The 18,972-nt window shown below is 45.0% G+C and overlaps 1 protein-coding gene across 1 annotated transcript in view; it reads left to right on the plus strand.

The window, feature by feature from the left end:
- Positions 1–18,972, plus strand: part of col7a1l (collagen type VII alpha 1-like) — a 76,155-nt gene that overhangs the window by 20,998 nt on the left and 36,185 nt on the right. Inside the window, exons 18-58 of the mRNA XM_029259475.1 lie at positions 118–264; positions 516–635; positions 1,460–1,606; positions 2,339–2,596; positions 2,681–2,820; positions 3,574–3,697; positions 3,807–3,950; positions 4,148–4,335; positions 5,284–5,364; positions 5,815–5,832; positions 5,918–5,944; positions 6,048–6,116; positions 6,899–6,979; positions 7,119–7,145; positions 7,259–7,303; positions 7,425–7,493; positions 8,017–8,112; positions 8,249–8,275; positions 9,029–9,082; positions 9,335–9,406; positions 9,677–9,736; positions 9,982–10,017; positions 10,119–10,163; positions 10,427–10,462; positions 10,961–11,005; positions 11,269–11,304; positions 11,406–11,441; positions 11,606–11,638; positions 12,932–13,003; positions 13,243–13,302; positions 13,391–13,426; positions 13,576–13,656; positions 13,996–14,031; positions 14,121–14,165; positions 14,264–14,335; positions 14,693–14,728; positions 14,967–14,996; positions 17,504–17,566; positions 17,644–17,682; positions 17,973–18,035; positions 18,276–18,308. Coding sequence (XP_029115308.1) covers positions 118–264; positions 516–635; positions 1,460–1,606; positions 2,339–2,596; positions 2,681–2,820; positions 3,574–3,697; positions 3,807–3,950; positions 4,148–4,335; positions 5,284–5,364; positions 5,815–5,832; positions 5,918–5,944; positions 6,048–6,116; positions 6,899–6,979; positions 7,119–7,145; positions 7,259–7,303; positions 7,425–7,493; positions 8,017–8,112; positions 8,249–8,275; positions 9,029–9,082; positions 9,335–9,406; positions 9,677–9,736; positions 9,982–10,017; positions 10,119–10,163; positions 10,427–10,462; positions 10,961–11,005; positions 11,269–11,304; positions 11,406–11,441; positions 11,606–11,638; positions 12,932–13,003; positions 13,243–13,302; positions 13,391–13,426; positions 13,576–13,656; positions 13,996–14,031; positions 14,121–14,165; positions 14,264–14,335; positions 14,693–14,728; positions 14,967–14,996; positions 17,504–17,566; positions 17,644–17,682; positions 17,973–18,035; positions 18,276–18,308 — 2,927 coding nt within the window. The remainder of the gene's footprint in view (positions 1–117; positions 265–515; positions 636–1,459; positions 1,607–2,338; positions 2,597–2,680; positions 2,821–3,573; positions 3,698–3,806; positions 3,951–4,147; positions 4,336–5,283; positions 5,365–5,814; positions 5,833–5,917; positions 5,945–6,047; positions 6,117–6,898; positions 6,980–7,118; positions 7,146–7,258; positions 7,304–7,424; positions 7,494–8,016; positions 8,113–8,248; positions 8,276–9,028; positions 9,083–9,334; positions 9,407–9,676; positions 9,737–9,981; positions 10,018–10,118; positions 10,164–10,426; positions 10,463–10,960; positions 11,006–11,268; positions 11,305–11,405; positions 11,442–11,605; positions 11,639–12,931; positions 13,004–13,242; positions 13,303–13,390; positions 13,427–13,575; positions 13,657–13,995; positions 14,032–14,120; positions 14,166–14,263; positions 14,336–14,692; positions 14,729–14,966; positions 14,997–17,503; positions 17,567–17,643; positions 17,683–17,972; positions 18,036–18,275; positions 18,309–18,972) is intronic.

Raw genomic sequence — 18,972 nt, forward strand, 5'->3', positions numbered from 1 at the left:
TCTTGAGTCACCCTTGAATGTTTCCTGTTTGCCCTCCCCTGTCTTCTGTGCACTTGCTTCCCTGCCGTATGTCATCCTTCTTTCCCGTTTACCTCACTTGGCACTGGCCCCCTGCAGGAGGTGCCGAGGAGACCAAGCTCATTCCCTCTGGCACCACCACTTTCACCATTACTGGCCTACAGGAGAGCTCTCCCTATAAGATCCAGGTGTCGGCCTTGCTGGGCTCCAGAGAAGGCAGCCCCGTCCTGCTCACGGCTCGCACCTGTGAGTTCCCGCTTACCAACCAGTGCGAAAAATGTCACTAAAGTACAACTCGCTTTGGTGGGATTATATATTTAGCTTGTTCATTATCACCTTCTCAGGAATTCTGGGAAACTGTGAAACTGTCCTGCTCATGTTTAAGACATAGAACAGAGTGAGGCCTATTTCTAAGAGAGAGAAATGTGTTATGGGCTACAAAGGAGAGACACCGTGATGGGAGTGAATGGGTTTCAGTGACTGACGTTGCATTTCAGTGGACCTGCCCAAAGTGACTGGGTTTAAAGCCCTGGAAACAACGGACAGCAGTACGGTGCTCAACTGGACAAGTGTCGCAAGGGCTTCTGGGTACATTATTTCCTGGAGGCACCTATCAGGTGCGTAACCTTGATGCAACTGTTGTGATGAAACAATACACACACACACACACACACACACACACACACACACACACACACACACCAGCTGAACCGCTTATCCCATACAGGGTAGCAGGGAGCCAGAGCCTGGCCCGGCAACACAGGGCATAAGGCTGGAGGGGGAGGGGACACACCCAGAACGGGACGCCAGTCCGTCACAAGGCACCCCAAGTGGGACTCGAACCCCAGACCCACCGGAGAGCAGGACAAGGGCCCATCCATTGCACCATTGCACCATCACACCCCTCTCCTTATACCCTAAATGCATCCCAATTATACTCAAATACACATAATTTATACCCGGAAGTAGTATGCAAATATATGTGCATGCGCCCAACCGTGCACAAATCTACAAAGTTGTGTGTATAAGAAGATCATGACAACACTGATCCCGGTTAATAAAATCAGATAAACAGCCAAGGACAGGAAGGGCTGAAATACATTTTCTGATCTGGGGTTTGTTGCTAGATGCTCTGCTGCCTTGGCAGAATTGGCTCGTGTCTGTGTCAGCTAGGCTGCAATGTGCTTATTTAATGATCCTGTCCTTTGAGACAACGTGAGCTATCTTTAGAAAAGCTCGTCTACTTCAACAGCTCGGGACATGTCCCAGTCTCAAAGGAGATGTCAGGGTTTGCTTTCTCCTCTCATTAACGCCTGTAGGGGGAAAAACACAGGCCTGTTCGTATGTGTATGTGTGTGTGTGAGAGAGAGAAAAACAGGAGCATCCTGTCTTTCACGTACCCACAAATACCTGATGGAAAATGTCACCCTTGTATTCGCAGACTTTGAGACTCATACAGAGCTGCTTGGCCCGTCTTTTACCTCATTTAAAATCGATGACCTGCAGTACGGAAGGACCTACATATTCAGCATTCGACCCCTTTACGGGGAAGTGGAAGGACCCGTGACATCAGTCAGCCAGAGGATCAGTAAGATGTGCCACTTCTTCATGGGGGGAATTGCATACATGTACATCCATCCATTGCCAGCAACCACTTGTCCTGGGCAAGCTCGTGGCGAGCCGGAGCCTTACCCGGCAACGCAGGGCACGGGGCCGGGGAAACACCCAGGATGGGATGCCAATCTGTCGTTGGACACCCCAAGCAGAACTCGAACCCCAGACCCACCACACAGCAGGCACCGGCTGAACCCCCCCACCCCCCCTTATACATGTACATTTGTACGGTTATTCATTTAGCACACAATTTCCTCCAAAACAACGTTCAATGATTACTTTGTAGTACTTACCTGACACCTTTACTCAAAGAGACTTACAGTGCTAGACATACTACACTAAATTCCCAACAATTATCCAAACATCTGTACAGCAGAACAATGTAACATACATTCCCACTACATACAATTTAGAGCCACCGATTCACCTGAATTGCATACATGTCTTCGAGCTATGTGAGGAAACCAGAGCACCCAAAGGAAATCCAGAAAAGCAGGGGGAGAAAGTGCAAATTTTACAGAGTGCGAACCGGGATTGAACCTATGTCCAGTCACACAGTCAAAGTGTTGGGACTCATCAGCACATTCCTTTTGTTCTCTTTCACTTAGAAAAGGAGTAGAAAGCGAATGTGCACAGGATGAACTACGTAAATGAAAGAGATGAAGGAGGTGTTCAGTAGAATAACATTAAGGGTACTGTTTTGCAGTAAGGGCAGATCAGTCAACCACACCAGACCAGGTACTATCTGCCACTGGGCCACCAAACACACCAGTTGACACTACAGCCCCACACAGTCCTGCCCGGAACAAGGGGACCTCTGCCTTCAAGACTCCAGTCTCCAACGCCACCCAAGAGCCATCCCCCAAACCCAGGCCGACCGCCATCAAAATGCCAACACTTACAGCCACCGGAGTAACTACTTTGCCAGAGATGACCACAACTACAATCAGGCCGCCTGGGCCAAGTATGTCCCAACATGCATCAATTCTGCTGGTTTTTAGTCTCTGAGGGGAAAGAGAGTGTGTTAAAAAAGCCATGTGTCCCCCAGTCTGTGGCAAGGTCAAGGCAGACATTGTGTTCCTGGTGGATGAATCCTGGAGTATTGGATCCAACAACTTTGCTAAGCTGAAAGACTTCCTGTTCCGGGTTGTGACCTACTTCCCCAAAATTGGCCCTCAGGGCACCCAGGTGAGTGTTACCTGACTTTCTTAGACGTTGTTCTTATTCCATCACGTGAATCTTAAATGTGAAACCAAGCAAGCCACAAACTTTGATATATGAACTCTGAAATAAGTATTAATTTAGTGAAAAAGACTAATAATTCACCAGTTCACCCCATATGCAGCTGCAGTGTTCATCTCATTCATCACCAAAGATGAGCATTGGAAGTGAGTTGAGTAAGGTCCCACACTCCTGTTTCAGTACATTTTATTGCCATCTCTTAGCTTGGTGGGTAAATGCAGATTGCAGTCGCTCTGGCATAACCAGACATTCTATGAAATGAGCGAAAATGTCCAATTTCTGGAACATAACAAAGTGTTTGCATCTTCAGATGAGACCATTTGCAGCATGAGGATCCACTGTATATTCGCCTTTGATGCAAATGAACTGACAATATCTTATTCACAGGGCTGTAGTCAGCTGAATATTTAACGTTCCCGAGGTCCCTCATTTGGGACTGGACGGTTCAATGTCCATGTCCTGTACCACTACATTATCTGCTGTCATCTTAAAGGTCTTCCTGTGCATGGATGAGACATTTTCTCCTCCTGGTCCTCGGTCCACTGCTGAGGTTTTGTTTGTGTTCAATGGTGTAGATGCCCTGAGGCACCAGTGACAGCCACAGAGAACCTTTGGGAGGGTGGTAGGGGGTCTGAGAGGGACTGATGTGGAAGAGTGTGAACTACAGACAGGAGAAGCTGACGTCTGCTTTCTCCTCAGGTGGCTGTGGTGCATTATAGCGATGAGCCCAGGGTTGAGTTCCACCTGAACGACTTCAGGGACCGGAACTCCGTCCTGAAAGCAGTGAGAGCTGTGCACTATGAGGGAGGGAACACCAAAACAGGTAAGCACTTATAAACTCATACAAGCTCACAAACACACAGAGAGACATACACATCCTCAGATAGAGGCTATCAAAGTTGATCGATGTCTGACCCTGCTGTGCCTTGCAGGACGGGGCATCAGCTATGTGCTGAAGGAGATCTTCCAGGAGGCCCATGGCATGAGGCAGGATGTGGCTCATGTGCTGGTGCTGATTACTGATGGGAGAGCCCAGGATGACGTCCAGCTGCCATCCCATGTGGCACGCGCTCACGGTCAGTTGCTTAATGCTTCTTCTGTTGATGACAGTGCTTCAGCTTTCAGGGCTTACCAGCACCTTGCTGATAGTCTCTCTTTCAGGACCTCTGTTTTATTTATTAAAAAAAAAAAAGATGAATGAATAAATTTGTTATTGAACCATCACTCGTTCGTTGGCCTTTGGCCATCTGATGCTACTGTCCTCGTGTTCCAGGTGTTAGTATCCTGGCTATAGGTGTGGCCAGTGCGGACATGGAGGAGCTGAATAAGATTGCTTCTTCCACCAGCTACAAGAGCCTTTTCTTTGCCAGCACATTCGACGACCTTCCCTCTGTTGAGCGGGAGTTTATCGCAAGCCTCTGTGGCCAGGAACTGCAGCTGGAATACAAACTGCGGGACAAGGTAATTGTTATGTGCAAATGTGGTGCAGTCAGCAGTACCTTGGTGATTTTCGATTTTAACACCTAAGCTCTCCAGATTTTCATTTTGCATAATGCCGTAAGAGTCTCACATGCATACTTATAAAAGATATAAATGCAACATTCTATGATTAAGCCAAGCTTTACTGCACAAGCACTCTCTGGACTCCTCACTCAGTGTAATATTTATATATAGTGGGCCACAGTGTGCCTTAGTCTAAGCCTGAGCCTAACCCCATATCCCTACCCCTAACCCTAGCTCTAACACCGAGCGGCACTTTCCATATGTTAGGTACTGTACCTTAACCTTTTATGTGTTATACCTTACTCAGACCTGAAAGTCCAAAAACACAAAAAAAATCTGAAATTCCATATCAGTAAATGAAAAAAAGAATATTAGTACACAGGTAGTGAAGCTGCCACCTTGCACTTGAAGAACAGTGAGAGAATTTGTAAAAAGGGCCTACTGAGTATGTGATTAAAGCACATCTCATTCTATCTGGCAGCTTTAAGGTGAACCACAGTGTCCAGGTGTAGGACCGACCGGTCTTGACCAGTTCTTGTCACTTGTTTTTCTCCTTCTTTTAACCTTAGTGTTGACTTAGAAACTTAGAGCTTGTCCTGAACGGGTACTTGGCTTCCTTCCATTGGTCATCTAAGGAAGGTCTTTCACTGTTTGTCTCAGGGACCCCTTGCTGTACCCCTTTGTCGGTCTCTGAGACCTACCCACGCACGTGTCACACTCTTATCTCACACACTGCTGATAAAGACATATAGAAAGCATCGACTTGAACTTTAATTTCCACAAGAGAACCGTGGTTCGAATCCCACCTTCTCCTGGATGAGTGTGCAAATAAAGCCAAGTGACCCCCAAAGGGTTTAGACCAGAACTCCCCTTGCTGCTTCTTTATTCAATACTCTTTTCTTGCAGTCTGAACAGCTGGATACACCCACTGATTACCCAGAAGCCCTAGTCAAGCCTCTGGGTCCCTGCTCTTCCCAGTGCACAAAGGTACTTTTTTGCTTTATTATCTTGTCCGTTGCCTTTAATGTGAGTGTTAGTCTTTCTTTCCTATTCATCTTGCACTTAGGTAATGTTTCAAACCCCACATTTATAAATGGAACAGATTCGAAAGAACAGAAATGTAATTAACAACAAATGTGAATGACTGCCCATCTGTGGTGTGTGTCCCCCCCGTCCAGCCTTGCGCCCTGTGTTGCTGGGATAGGCTCCGGTCCGCCGTGACGCCACTTGGGATGAGCAGTTTCAGACACTGTGTGTGTGTGTGTGTGTGTGTGTGTGTGTGTGTGTGTGTGTGAATGACTGCAATATTTTTTCAGTTTAACTTCATCCTCCATTTATTTTTCTTTCCTTTATATCTCTGTGACTCTGTTCATTTTAACCAATCATTTTTGTACATTCATAAAATGGAGCAGAAAATTTATTTTATTTCTCTTGCAGGGGCAAAAGGGTGAAAAGGTCAGTGGTGCTTCTTGTTTTGTGCATCTGTTGTTTACAATAAAGTGTGATACACATGTTGATTTGTCTGCCTGGGCCCCCACAGGGTGACAGCTTCTCTGTTGGCAGTCTGGTGAGAGATCATCCCTTGGCTGGTTTGGTGGATTGACACTTAATGGTTACCAAATTGATGTTACTGCAGTCCATGTTCAGTAATGAGTTGTGTTTCATTTCAGAGGCCACAGCCATCTTCGCATGACTACAGTCCATTTAGATTGGGCAGCAAAGGGGAGAAGGGGGAGAGGGTGAGCGCAGAGACAGCATCCCGTCACCAGCCTGTCGCTCACTCTGCTGCGAAGCCTGAGACACTGAGGCCCCAAACATCCACTTCGATTTCCATTGCACACATGCCTACCATGGTGACAGATCTGCCAGTTGACAATGCCTTCTTTCCACTCCTGATGTCCGGACAGAAAAATCAAATATTATTACAAACTCAACACTTGAATGCTTGAACTTTCCAAAACAAACTAATAAACGTAAGACTTCTTAAACCCTGGATTTATTTTAGGATTTTTCCCTTGAGTTAAAGTAGGGACCAGGATGGCTAAGACTTGGCCTTTAATCAACGACAGGACCCAAGATGCCCCTGAGCATGATTTTTATATTTATGCTATGCAAATCTCAGTTGAAACATCAACCCAGATAAACTATTCAGTTGAACTATTCTGTGCTGACAGCTTCTGAAACATTTGACATGATAAATCAGCTCAAAGGGTTTCCGTGCAGTAATTAATGTCTATTCCTTGTCACAGCCACATGTGAATATCATTCCTACCTCTGAGTGCGATACATGTTTGAAGCAGATGGATGGGAAATGAACTGACTATCAGCACTGCCTTTTGTGTTCTGGGGGTTGTGTGATGACAGATGACAAGTTTGATAATGAAGAACCGCATAGGATTTTGTGATGAAATTTACACCTGTTAAGACTCTTGTAAATTGTATCTATGACATGGACTAGCCCTCTCCATGTGTCTTACAGCAGAATTCCCAGTGGACTCAAGGGGTCCATCTCTCTTTTCAGGGTCTTCCCGGAACAGATGGCATCCCAGGGTTGCCGGGGCGACCAGGGAGAACTGGACCTCCTGGTCCAGCTGGACAAAGGGTAATGACTGTGGTATTACATCCACATGCACTCAGGTGCAGAGCTGGTGGTTAAGACACATTGTCACCCTACAGTTCCACAAAATGAGACCCTCTGTCAGTTACTATGAAAACTAACTTGGTTATCTGTCTCCTTTCAGGGCCCCCCCGGTGTTCCTGGTGAAATGGTCTGTATATGGAGCTTTACTAACTGGGGGAGGGATTTGCATTTTTGGTTGTCCATTTCTTACTGGCTGAATAGTGGGTGTGTTTTAATGATTTAATTTAACCCAAATCACAGGGTCCACCAGGAATCACTGGACCTAAGGGACAAAGAGGTGAAAGAGTGAGTTTTACAACATGGTTCTTATGTTTCAGTGTGTCAGTGAGTGCTGATGCCTTGTGTGTGAGGGTTGAAAGCGTCATGGGTGCAATGAGTGCTGAACCGTGATTGCTGCGTGTTCCAGGGGGAGCCTGGCTATACTCTCGGAGGTGTGGAGGTGTTCCCTGGGCGGAAAGGGGAACCTGGCTCATCGGTAGGTATCCAGCCCCATTTACCACATTTGCCATGTTTCTCTGTACCGGCTGGTAAGCTCCGCTCCAGGGTGATCAGAAGTCCAGAGGTCCAGAGGCTTTTACATGTATCCTTTCCATGCCAGGTCTCTCAGCTATACCATTTAAGACCATAACTTTTACAAGCAACTTTAGAGAATTCCATTGTGGGCTTAGCTAGTTAAACTGAAAAAGGTTGTTGTTAATTTGTTTTAGGGGGCTTATCTTTGTGTTAGGCATAAAAATAACATTCTGCACAATGGAACTTTATGAAAGAATAGTGTCGCAAAGAATATGTGCCATCCAGATTAGTGTTCATTAAACAGCTCAAGTGAGTCTAATTACTGTAATTAGAAGATCAATTGAAGCACTAATCATCAAACAGAAAGGCTCAGTAGGACTTATGCACAGAAGCGTGGCTCTGTGCTTTCCAGTGTGGCATAAGCGTCGCAGTGGAGCATTACAGAGGTTTACTGTGATGGAATGATGGGTATCTGTGTTTGTCAGGGTCCTCCAGGAGCCCCAGGGGTGCCTGGGATATCGGGTCCTCCTGGGCTCCCAGGTCAGCCAGGGGCACCCGGGCCCCCAGGAATCTCTTTCAAGGTTGGTACAAAGTGAACAAAGGAATCATCTTTTCACAGCAGAATCAACACAACAGAATCTCATCTCTAAATCAGTGCTGGCAGAATTTCTACTGTTTGATGCAGAGGGAATGATGTGCCCTTGTCCTGTCTTGCAGGGTGAACCGGGAGAGCCTGGTCTTAGGGTAAGTCGCTTTCTCCCACTCACGTTTTTTCCTTCAGGAAAGAAAAACAGGAAGTTCAAATACAAAACACACACTTATATGGCGGGATCCTGGGATCTGGATTCCCATCCTTTCGGATTTTCAGAAGCAGCATATCCTAAATTCACAATTGTTTCCACACTCGGTTTACAACTTGAGAGACAAAGTGCATCCTGCTAGTCCAGGCTGGAGAACCTGCTCTACATGCTGGAGCAGCATCTCTCGTCTTGTGCCTCGAGCGGCGGTCTGTGTCGCAGAAGGAGGGAGGGAGCATGTCACATCTCTTGACCCATCTGCTTATGATCATGAGCGGAAGAGCATTCTGCCGAGCACGGGGGAGTTCGATCGAGTGCGATGAGTAGTATTTTTAAACACGCTGGTATTTTGGTATCTCAGTGTTCTTTTGTCATAGGCAACATCCACATTGTTAGTTTTTAAAGGTTGGCTTATTTCAGAGAAATTCTAAGGGAAAACAATAGATACTGCAGCCTTCTTTCTTGTTTGCTTTGGAAAGAAAATGAAAGAAAATGAGGAAAACAAAAGTGTACTTAATGCAACCGGTCACGTTTTAATATATCCCATACACTATGGTAATGTGAAATAATCAGGGCTACTGTGTGTTTAAAAGCAAACAGTTTTTAATTTCCGAAAAGCAACACCACGAATCAGCAAGTGTATTTTTTCCAAAGAAACATTTATTTCACTACAAGGTTTGCTTGTATGTTTGATTCCCAGGGTCTACGTGGAAAAGTGGGTTCCAAAGGAGATAAAGGAGAGCCAGGCGAAAATGTAAGATGTGAAGTCAGTCCCACCTGTTATGATTGTTTTTGTTGTGTAATGTTGTTGCCACAGTATTGTAGTAGTATAGCTAGTGTTTAATGTGTCATAGTTATGCTGTGGGAATGTTAATAAAGTCAGAAATTATTACAGAGATGAGCACATGGAACGTGTGTGGATCTCCTACTGCAACATTGTTTTGTCCTCAGTACCACATTAGGTGCAATTTGCAGGTTATGTTGATGTTACTCTGGTCTTTTGTAGGGTCGGGGTGGGTTACCTGGTCCACCAGGTGTTGCCGGTGATCCAGGACTCTCAGGACAGAAGGGAGAGAAGGTATGTCATCAGTATCACTCATGACTTTTACCTTACTTCAACCCTGCCTGTCAAGTAACCAGGGGTATATTGGAGTGGACAAAAATAGTAGTAAGAGTAATAAGTGGAGTTATACAGTACACAGTTACTGGGGAGGGACACAATAGGCTTACTGGAACGTCCCCCACCTTGTTATGCCTATGTATGCAGATAACAGTAGCGTACACTGAGAAACACTGTCTCGATAAAGGCATGTGATGTTGTCTCTGGTGCATTTTGGGTGTTCCTTAGGGAGAGGGAGGAGTGGGCATTCCTGGTGTCCAGGGTCCAAAGGGAGAGCCAGGAGAGAAGGTAAGCTCGAATGTGCACCCATGCTCACTTTCTATGTGAGGCTGGGATCAACCCAGGAGTAGTGCCTACAGTGCCAGCTCTCCAGTGGATGATCCTCAGAGCCAAATGAACCTCATCTCTATGAACTTCAGACTAGCTTGGACTGCCTGGATCATGACCCTAACTAATACCTAGTACTCAGTAGACTGAGAGGCTCTGACATTTGTGATACAGACTCTTCCGTAAGACTACCTTTGTTTTCCTAGGGAAATTCTGGCCCACAAGGTCCAGTTGGCCCAAAGGTAAGATACTGTTGGCTCTTTTTTTCTGGTACAGAGTAGGTCTAGTGTATGGTACTGATACATATTTGTCAATATTTGTCCTGTGACCTCTTTTTTTCAAGGGGGAGACAGGGATCCCAGGACTACAAGGAATAGTCGGACCAAGGGTAGATATCTGATCTCATTGGACCATCTTTCTCCATAGTAAAACTTTTTAAAAATTGAAAAAGTTGCCCATCCCAACTAATTTATACGATGAAAACGATGAGTAAATTCTGACTTATGAAGCTTCAGGCAGACCTGTAGTCCCCATCATTTTGGAGCAAGTTGAGGACACTGTATTTCTCAAAAGATTTCCAAATTACCTCTAGTGTGGCCTTGCTATGATCTCTGAAATAATGCCAGTATAAGATTTCTTTTTCATTTGCAGGGGAAAAGGGGACTGAAAGGAGAACATGGAGATAAGGTAAGATATGTTCAGACCATTGCCCTCTTGTTCCATATTGTTTCTAATGAGCTTGCTGTCTTATAAATGCGCGCCGTGGTTCCCATCTCACGTTTTGAACTGAATGGCATTAGTTGCATTCAGGCCAGCTAAGCTGAATGTGTGAAATATTATCGTTATCAACTGTTTACTTCCAATTTGGTGGCAAAGGTGAGAAAACTGTGCAGGAGGAATCCTTCCAAGTGAGAGCATTTACGAAACAGCGTCCAGCTATTGTTTAACACCAAAACATGTTTTCGCAGAGTCCCATCAACGTTGTTTTAGATACATGCTTAGTGGAACCTTTATTGAGTAGAGCCCACAGTCCTCTTTAAATTCACTGGGTGTTTTTCTGAACAGCTTTGGTTAAGTACCATTAACAAGGGGTCAGTTTTGCTCCTACAAGATGAAATTTAATATGATGCACACTTTCAGAAAAGATTGTTTTTTCTGTACTCTGGTGGTTTTTGTCTTCTCCAGGGAGACAAAGGAGAAGTGGGGCCTGTGGGACCTCAGGGAATCCCAGTAAGTGCCTCTATTTCAACCAGAAGTCGCTGTTAAAAAGTTAAGTACCATTGCGCTGATGTTGATTCTTGCCTCCAGTATGTTCTCCTCTTGTGCCTTTAAGCTTAAAAGGACGTACCACATTTAATAACATCGTGTCACTCTTTAAACAGCAGAAAGTGCCACTCTTCAAATAACATGAAGTACCTCTTCAAACAAACAAGTGCACTTCATGCTTGTAGGAATGCTAATGCCTCTATCTTGTTACTTGGCATCCTTGCCAGGGAGTCCGTGGTCCGGAAGGTCCAAAAGGCAATGAAGTGAGTATGGTCCCGTGCCTGTTTTTATTTACCAGCGCACATGTGCACACTTTGATATTTGTGACTGGGCTTTGGGTTAACTATCCTGTTTTGCACCACAGGGACAACAAGGAGAACCTGGTGACCCAGCTAAAGGGGTAACTTTAATATAACAGCCTCCTAGTCATTCAGAGGTTTAAAAATAATCCTTTATTTGATTCATTTTTCTTTTACTGAGAGCTCTTTACACAGCTTACATTCTTACGCTTTAATGGAGCTGGATGTTATTAATTGAATGTTTATGAAATTTATTTTAAAATAGATACTCGGACCTCCAGGGAAGAAGGGAGTGAGGGTAAGTTCTTTCTCGTTCTACTGCATTTTTGTCTTCAGTTCTGTTACTCCTCGGCAACGTGGTGAAATAAGAAGCCTGGAATCTTCTGTCATAGCAGTCCAGCTGTACTAGTCCTAGTTTGATTTATATGTGCAATAAACATTAGCATGCCCTTACAAATGTGTTCTGTCTCGGCAGTGTGAGTTGCTCTTGGTGACAGTGTTTGTCTCACTTGTTACGTGATCTTACATCTGGGATAATTGTTGTGTTTAGTCTGAAGTTGAATTGATGGAGGACATCTTGCCAGTCTAGATGTTATATGAAATTGACACTCTTCTTTATTTTTGCCCTCACACTCATTGTGATTTTGGGCCTCTGTTGACTGTCCTTATGATTCGGTGTTAAACAGTTGCTGAACAGTAATAGGCAATGAACATGCATCCCAGACAAATCTGAAGAAGGAGGTCTTGGGGTCTTTACCTCCGTGTGCCAAAAAGTTAGTAGTGCCAGTAATTTTTTATTATCTTAACTGACACTGAAAACAACCTGCAGTACTGAGCTTCCTACAATTATTTAACTATTTATATGGCTGGGCAATTTTTATTGAAGCAATTTGAGGTGAGTGCTATGCTCAAGGGTACTACAGCAGGAGGTGGGATTTGAACTTGAAACTTCTGAGCTCAAACACAGCAGCTCTAACTTTACAGTACCCATCACTAGTCTTTTGCAGAATTTACATCTTCTATAATCGCCCCTCCATCACATTAATATCACCTTTGTTCCAAACAACATTACTGGCTCCATGATTAAGAATTTTGGTACATTTTTGTACGACTTGCGCTGTCCATTCAGGGTGGTTATGACATTCTGAGATACATTTAAAATTTGCCACTCAGTGGTTCTAAGGAGAGGGGCCATGGTGGCGCAATGGGTTTGGCCAGGTCCTACTCTCTGGCGGGTCTGGGATTCGAGTCCTGCTTGGGGTGCCTTGCAACGGACTGGTGTCCCGTCCTGGATGTGTCCCCTCCCCCTTCAGCCTTGCGTCCTGTGTTGCCGGGTTAGGATCCGGCTTGCCGCAACCCCGCTTGGAACAGGCGGCTTCAGCCAATGTGTGTGTGTTTCTCATGACTGCTGCTATTTTTTTTATGGATTTTTCTTCACAGTGAAGTATCTCTGAAGGCATTGATTGCACATTACCATCTCAGTCAATTTTTTTTACTTTTGTTTTTTGATCATGCTTGTTTCTTGGTCACTCCTCTGTTGGGGTTTCATTACTTTTGCTGGAGTTACTGCTTCTGTCCGTCTATGTCATAGGGGGACACTGGACCTGCAGGTCCCATTGGACTGCAGGGCATTAAAGGTGATCAAGGAGACAAGGGGGAAAAGGTAAATACTGTGCTTCTTGGTACCTGTAACAGGTAGGGCTCTTCATCTCCGTTTTGACTTTTGTGCACGCTCCTACATTTTGTTTCTTTCTCAGGTGTGTTTTTGAATTACGATGCTGTCTCAGGACTGCACCTGTGCTGTAGTGCTATCTCATGTATGTCAGTCAAGACAGACAGTGGTATGATTCTTTGGTTGGGGTACTATCAGTCTGAGGGACTCTCTCTGGCTGGGTTCTCCAGGGTAGTCCAGGGTTCGGTATTCCCGGTCAAAAAGGTCCCAAGGGGGAGGCTGGAGAGAGGGTAAGGGTTTTCCAATCCTACTACTAGTCTCACCGATTCCAGTATCGTCCTCCTTTTTTTTTAATGATTAGTTTACTTTTCTCTAAAGGGCAACGTAGGACTGTCTGGGAAACCTGGACCAAAGGTATGTTCATCAGAGGATCTCTGAAAAAACTACAATCTACTTGTAAGAAGACAAATGTTACACATTAGACCATAGAAACTGTGAAAATGGGCCACGGTATGTGATTGAAGCCATGTGCCATTGCACCCCTTCTCTGACCCTCTTCTTAGGGGCTGGCAGGAGCCAAGGGAGAGAAAGGAGACACTGGCCTTCCTGGAAACCCAGGACAACTTGGACTAAGAGGTAAAGATGTAAGTAAGTCTCAAGTGGCCATAACTAACACAATATATGGGGTGAGAATGTGCTGGATGACACAAAAACAGTTTGCACAGTCAGCAGGTCTGTGCACATCAGTCCTTTCAGCTGCTCTTTACCTGAGTGTAAAGCCTGCAGAGGCTGTTCAGAGAACTAATTATTGATTCCATTATTGATTTCCTTTGCTGGAATTCTCAGAGCTCTGCCTGGTTTATTTATAATATTTGATCAACTGGACTAATGATTTGTTTTCTTTTTGAATTTAATTTCACGATAAGCAGCTTCTTCTTTGCAATGCATTGTGGGAATGATGAGATCCTGTGTTTCTTTTTCAGGGTGATCCAGGACCCATGGGACAAACAGGACCAAAGGTGAGTTGGGGGAGTGCAAGCTTGCCTAAGGAGAAACAGTGTGAATTTAGGTGAAGGAGCACATATGTGACTCGTGTTTCTCTGCCCAGGGTGAGAAAGGCCCAGCAGGCGAGCCTGGAGACAAGGGAATGAGGGTACTGTCTCCTGTTCTTCTTCCTTCAGACCTGTGCACAACATTTACTTGTTTCTGAGAAAGGGTGAGGTCTGTTACCTGAGTGTGTTTTGATTGCAGGGGCTGTTGGGTCTTCCTGGACGGCCAGGTGACCGTGGAGAAAAGGGGGATCCTGGGAAAATCGGTCTCCCGGTGGGTACAAATCTTCTTGTCTTTGACCTGTGAAGAAATGGGGTCAGAGAAATACACTGGGAGATAACTCATTGATCCTAGCATTGCAGCATGACTTGGCTGTAAATTACCTGAAATGTAGTGCCGGCTACTTCAGCTGTTGCTGCATTTAATCTAAAACTGGTAGCAGGAAATTACCTTGAAAAACATGAGATTTTTTTTTGTGTGTGTGAAACACCATCTCCCATTTGTTTAACCACAAAGAAGTCATTCGCAGAGTAAAAAAAAGGTCTTATCATGATGTGTTTCCCGGCACCAGAGTCACACTGGTATGCAGTGAGCACCAAGGCATTCTTTACCTCTTTATTTGTGTTCTAGGGCTCTGAGGGGAAAAAGGGCGAGAAAGGAGAGCCTGTAAGTTTACTTTTAAATCATTTTAATAGCGCACAGCTGTGCACACATTACACCTCCTGCCCGGTGGATCTCACTGAGAGACTGCACATCGCTGGGCTGCCTTTGCCCCGGGGCTCAGCTGTTGATTAGTTGTGGTTTATTTCACACTTGTGCTGCACTGATTCTGCAAACTCATACACAATTGATGCATGGCTTTGTTTACCTGTTCCTGTGCTCTTCCCACTCCTCCTTCTGCAAGGGAGCGCTTGGTCCCCCAGGACCCTCTCAGGTGAGTGTCTTTTAAATGAAGTGTGTTGTTTAAGATGTTCTTCACTGCAAGGAAGTCTATCAGAATCAGAATCAGAACGAGCTTTATTACCAAGTATGTTCACACATACAAGGAATTTGTCTTGATCACAGAAACTTCCACAGCACAGACAAAATGACAGTGGCAAGACACAGATGAGAAGATAGAGTATGTGAATAAGAGATAAAAAATATATAAAAATATAAAGTACTCAATATGCAAAAATAGTCACTAGATACAAATGCAAAAGAGTGTGAGTAAGAGATATGATGTGATAAATAGTTATAAATATAAATAGTGTTGTGTATTGCACTGGTTTACTCTCTAGGGGGGATTTTGCTGTTCATGAGGTAGATGGCTTGTCGGAAAGAAACTTTTCTTGTGCCTGGCTGTTCTGGTGCTCGGTGCTCTGTGGCGCCGGCCAGATGACAAAGGTTCGAAGAGGAAGTGGCCTGGATGTGAGGGGTCTAAAATGATTTTGCTAGCCCTTTTACTGACTCTGGACGAGTGCAGTTCTCTGAGAGCTGGGGGGGATGTGCCGATGATACTTCCAGCAGTCCGAACTATCTGCTGTAGTCTTCTGATGTCTGATTTCGTAGCTGAGCCGAACCAGATAGTTATAGAGGTGCACTGGACAGACTGGATGACTGAGGAGTAGAATTGCAGCAGTAGCTCCTGTGGCAGGTTGAACTTCCTCAGCTGGCGAAGGAAGTACAACCTCTACTGGGCCTTCTTCACAATGGAGTCTATGTGGGGCTCGCACTTCAGGTCCTGTGAGATGGTGGTGCCCAGGAACCTGAATGACTCCACTGTTGCCACAGTGCTGTTCATGATGGTGAGTAGGGATAATGCTGAGGTGTTTCTCCTAAAGTCTACGATCATCTCCACTGTTTTGAACGTGTTCAGCTCCAGGTTGTTATGACTGCACCAGACAGCCAGCTCTTGGACCTCCTGTCTGTAAGCAGACTCGTCACCATCCTGGATGAGGCCAGTGAGTGTGGTGTCGTCTGCAAACTTCAGGAGTTTCACAGAGGGGTCTTTAGCAGTGCAGTCGTTGGTATACAGGGAGAAGAGCAGTGGGGAGAGCACACATCCCTGGGGGGCGCCAGTACTGATCATGCAAGTATTGGATGAGAATTTTCCCAGCCTCACTAGCTGCTGCTTGTCTGTCAGGAAGTTGGTGATCCACCGACAGATGGAGGTGGGCACAGAAAGTTGGGTTAATTTGGACAGGAGGAGGTGTGGGATGATGGTGTTGAAGGCTGAGCTGAAGTTCACGAACAGGATTCTCGCATAAGACCCTGGTTTGTCCAGATGTTGCAGGATGTAGTGCAGTCCCATGTTGACTGCATCATTCACAGACCTGTTTGCTCGATAAGCAAACTGCAGGGGGTCCAGCAAGGGTCCAGTGATGTCCTACAGGTAGGCCAACACCAGTCTTTCAAGTGACTTCATGACCACAGACGTTAAGGCGACAGGTCTGTAGTCATTAAGTCCTGTGATTTTGGGTTTCTTCGGAATGGGGATGATGGTGGAGCGTTTGAAGCAGGAGGGAACTTCGCACGGCTCCAGTGATCTGTTGAAGATCTTTGTGAAGATAGGGGCCAGCTGGTCAGCACAGGTTTTTAGGCAGGCCGGTGAGACATCGTCTGGGCCTGGTGCTTTCCTTGTCTTCTGTTTGCGGAAGACCTGACACACCTCCTCTTCACAGATCAAAGGTGCGGGGGGGGGGGAGGTGGGGGTTACTGGAGGTGTTAATTGATGCGTGGAGAGAGGGTCTGAATGGGTGTGGGATGTGAGACAGGGTTTTTCAAACCTGCAATAAAACTCATTCAAATCGTCGGCCAGCTGTTGAGTTGACACGGTGCTGGGGGATGGTGTCCTGTAATTTGTGATGTCTTTCAGGCCTTTCCACACTGATGCAGGATCGTTGGCTGAAAACTGTTTCTTCAGCTTTTCAGAGTAGTTTCTCTTAGCCACTCTGATCTCCTTTGCCAGTGTGTTTTTGGCCTGTTTATACAAGGCTCTGTCCCCATTCTTGTAAGCGTCTTCTTTGGCCTGACGAAGCTGTCTGAGTTTTGCAGTGAACCACGATTTGTCATTGTTGTATGTTAAATGAATCCTGGTGGGGATGCACATATCCTCACAGAAACTGACATATGATGTTACAGAGTCTGTGAGCTCATCTAGATTGGTAGCAGCAGCCTCAAAAACACTCCAATCGGTGCACTCGAAGCAGGCTTGTAAGTCCTGCTCTGCTTCCTCAGTCCATCTTTTAACAGTCTGTTTGTAAGTGTCTGTGAATATGTGTGTCATTTTGTGTATCTTGTCTGGGTGTGTGTGTGTGTGTGGTGTCTGCATGTGTAATGTGCTGTGGGGTACAGTGTGTGTCAGTGTCTGCGTGATCTTGGGTCTGTGGGTGTGTGCCTCTTGCTCATGCCTTAGACACTAAGCCACACATGTTGCTGTTGAAATGTCTGTGGTGCCAGGGTGAGCGTGGAGAACCAGGGCTGCCAGGACTCAGAGGGGAGAGCGGTCTGCCTGGACCTCGAGTGAGTACCGAGTCAAGGATCATGAATTAATAGTCGCTTCTTGCGGGATGCCTCAACAAAGCACTTTTTCTCCATAGGGTCCTGAAGGAAAACCCGGACCTCCAGGGAATAATGTGGTATGTACAGATGAAGACTTGCTTTTGTCAGAATCATTATCTTATTGTTGTCTTACTTGCATCTTTCCAGGGCTTGATGATAGACGTGTGACTTTCACTTCCCTCTAAATGAAGACATTCAGTTAAACATTTAACTACATGACTTCAGTGGCACTAGTTTAATTTGGACTCTTTAGGGGTTCATTGTTCACCTGCACATTCACCTTGTCACACTGATCATGTCATATCGACCACATCACAGTGACCATGTCATGGATCTTATAGCCACGCATCTGTGTGGTTTTCTGCAGGGAGTGTCTACTGCCTCTGTTAGAGATGGTATAGATGGGCTTCCTGGGCACCCAGGAGCCAAGGTGAGGTAATTTCCGGCCACTTCCTGGATAAAGTCCCATGATATGCGTATCCTAACATGTATGACTAATATAATCATATAAATGAGTCAAACAAAACCGAAAACTAATCAATTTGACCCTTCCAGAGGGTTAATATGCAGCTCTTATCCAGTGTCTTCATCTCAGATCATAACTTTCTGTGATTACTTCTCTGAGATGTGAAAAAGTTTTTTTCTCTGATGAAAAATGTCCTTTCTCTAGGGGGAACCAGGCATGAAAGGGCAACCAGGTCCTGTAAGTGTTGTTCTCTCCCTAAACACGTACAAGTTTAGCCTCTGTATTTTTAGTTGGACACATATTCAACCAGGGGAAATGTGCAATTATGCATATTATTAGACTTTCTTTTTCAAAACTCTTAATTTGATGTAAGATTATAAGCACCAGGACAATATGAGCTAATTACAAATCAAGAAACTCACTTATGAAACAACCAGTTTTTTCCAACCGAGAATGACTATGATTGATTATTGTAATAAAGTGTTTTTTTAATGAAAATAAATATATATATATGCTTTTTTAGAATTAAAAATAAGAACTGAAAAGTAGTTCATGGCGTAGTTTTTTTCTGTTTTCGTTTTATATGAATATAATTTCTCAATCTCAATGAGCACAAACGAGGAAACAAAATGACTTGGGTTTCTTACACCAGTGCCATTCAAGATGTTTGAAACAGAAATTGTAAATAATGAAAGTTTAGCATGCGCACTTATAAACAAACTGTCTCTTATTTAGGCACCAGGGGTTGAAGTGTTGGTATAGGTGAATCCAGGTTCTTTGGAGGCACAATGTTGGACATGGAGACTTGGATTCTAGAGATATTTATTACATAGTACTTCTTCTGAGGTTTTATCCTTCTTCTCTGAATGAAAAATCCCAAAAGTATCTCGGTCACACCAGT

The sequence above is a fragment of the Scleropages formosus genome, chromosome 2 (assembly GCF_900964775.1).
Source record: "Scleropages formosus chromosome 2, fSclFor1.1, whole genome shotgun sequence".
NCBI classification, from domain to species: domain Eukaryota; kingdom Metazoa; phylum Chordata; class Actinopteri; order Osteoglossiformes; family Osteoglossidae; genus Scleropages; species Scleropages formosus.